The 1,979-nt window shown below is 46.3% G+C and overlaps 1 protein-coding gene across 1 annotated transcript; it reads right to left on the reverse strand.

The window, feature by feature from the left end:
- Window positions 1–995: 995 nt before the first annotated feature.
- On the reverse strand, window positions 996–1,553 carry LOC101598951 (DNA-directed RNA polymerase II subunit RPB11-a-like). Its single transcript, XM_045141501.1, has one exon. The coding sequence runs from the start codon at window positions 1,525–1,527 to the stop codon at window positions 1,174–1,176; it is 354 nt and encodes a 117-aa protein (XP_044997436.1). The 5' UTR covers window positions 1,528–1,553; the 3' UTR covers window positions 996–1,173.
- Window positions 1,554–1,979: the final 426 nt, after the last annotated feature.

A 1,979-nucleotide genomic window follows, 5' to 3' on the forward strand; every position in this document is an offset into this window, starting at 1 on the left:
AGGAATCCATTCTCCCAGAGTGGGTGGCCCCTCTCGGGGATGGGGGGCTTGATCTAAGGAAGCTCTGGGAAGGCAAGTATCCTCTCCTCTCACCTGGCTGCCGGTGCTGCTGCTGCTGTCCAGCGTGGACTGGAGACCAGCTGCTCTCCAGGAAGCCTCCAGGCCTTCAGTGCTGGCTTGGGACTGCTGAGGCCTCCAGCCTCATGGACTGAGCAGCTGCCGGGTTCCTTGACTCTCAGGCTGTTGTTGGACTGCTGTAAGCTGATCTAGTAAATTCCCTTTTAAAACAATTCATTCTAGGGCTGGAAGGATGGCTTAGTGGTTAAGGCATTTGCCTGCAAAGCCAAAAGACTCTTGTTCAATTCCCCAGGACCCATGTTAGCCAGAAGCACAAGGGGGTGCATGTGTCTGGAGTTTGTTTGCAGTGGGTGGAAGCCTTGGCATGCTCATTCTCTCCCTCCCTCTCTCTCCTTTCTCTGTCAAATAAATAAATAAAATATTTTTTAAAATACCAATTCATTCTATTGCTTCTGTTCTTCTAGAGAACCCTGACTAATACACCAATAAAAAGACACAGTCTAATAGGCTGGACTAAAAAAAAACCAAAATCCTTGGGCTGGTGAGATGGCTTAGCAGTTAAGGCGCTTGCCTGCGAAGCCTAAGGACGCATGTTCAAATCTCCAGGACCCGCATATCCGGACGTCGTGATGCAAGCATGCGACATTGCACATGCACACAAGGAGTGCGCATGTCTGGAGTTCATTGGCAGCAGGCTGAAGGTCTTGGTGTGCCCATTCTCTCTCTCTACCTTTCTCTCTCTCTCAAAATTAAAATAAAAAAATCAAAATTCAACTGTTGCCTCCAAGAAACTTATCTAGCCAACAAAGATGTTCACAAACTGTCAAGAAAATTGAAGCCACAAACAAGCAGGTTATCTTTACATCAGAAGAAGTAGACTTTAGTCAGAAAAGACTAAAAGGATATCTTCATTTTTTTTTTTTCTTGCCACATTTTATTAGGAAGGTAAAAGAGTCTCTGTACAGGACATGTCAGCAGCAGGTAGAGAAGTCAACCAGGGTGAGGGGCATGGAGCAGGGGCTACGGCTGGCAGGCTGCTGTCATCAGTGAAAAAGATCCCAAGTTAAGAAGGGAAACGAAACTTCTTCCAGCCAGCTATTCAATCCCTTCCTGCTTATCCTTGATGGTCACCCGGAAGCGCTCCTCCAGCAAGGACAGCTCGCTGATGAGGTCGGTGATGGCATTGGTGAAGGCCTCCTGGGGGCTGTAGTTGGGAGTGGTCTGCACATGGATGATGATCTTGTGCTCCAGGGGGTGAGGGACTTTGTAGCCAGCAAACAACACCTGTGGGTCCTTCAGCAGCTGTGACTTAATGATGTTTCCCAGCGTGTGGTCTTCCTTGTTGATGGTGAACAAGCAGGCGTTGGGTACCTTGGTGTCTTTGTTAATGGTGATTTTCTTTTCTCCCTCGAAGAGCAAGAACGACTCGAAGGCCGGAGGGGCGTTCATCCTCAAGCTGCACGCTCCTCCCCAGACCCAAACCCCTATCTTCATTTTAATAAAGGGAACAAGTCATTGAGAAGATTTATGTGCCCAAAATCGGGGCTACTAACTCCATAAAACAAACATTAAAGGAGTTAAAAGAACATGTAGGTCCAGACACAATAATAGTTGGAGACTTCTTCAATATTGCATACTCATACTTAGATAGGATGTCCAGACTAAAAGTCAGCAAAGAAACATCAGGGCTAAACCATAGCATCGATCAACAGGATCTAGCAGACATATACAGAGTATTCTACCAAACAGATAGGAAATACACATTCTTCTCAGCAGCTCACAGAACTTTCTCCATAACTGATCACATAATTAGCCATAAAACGAACACATAATTAGCCATAAAACAAACTACAAACAAAAGCGCCAGCACTTGGAAAGCAGGGGTAGGAGGATCACTGTGA

Source organism: Jaculus jaculus, chromosome 1 (genome assembly GCF_020740685.1).
Source record: "Jaculus jaculus isolate mJacJac1 chromosome 1, mJacJac1.mat.Y.cur, whole genome shotgun sequence".
Taxonomy (NCBI): domain Eukaryota; kingdom Metazoa; phylum Chordata; class Mammalia; order Rodentia; family Dipodidae; genus Jaculus; species Jaculus jaculus.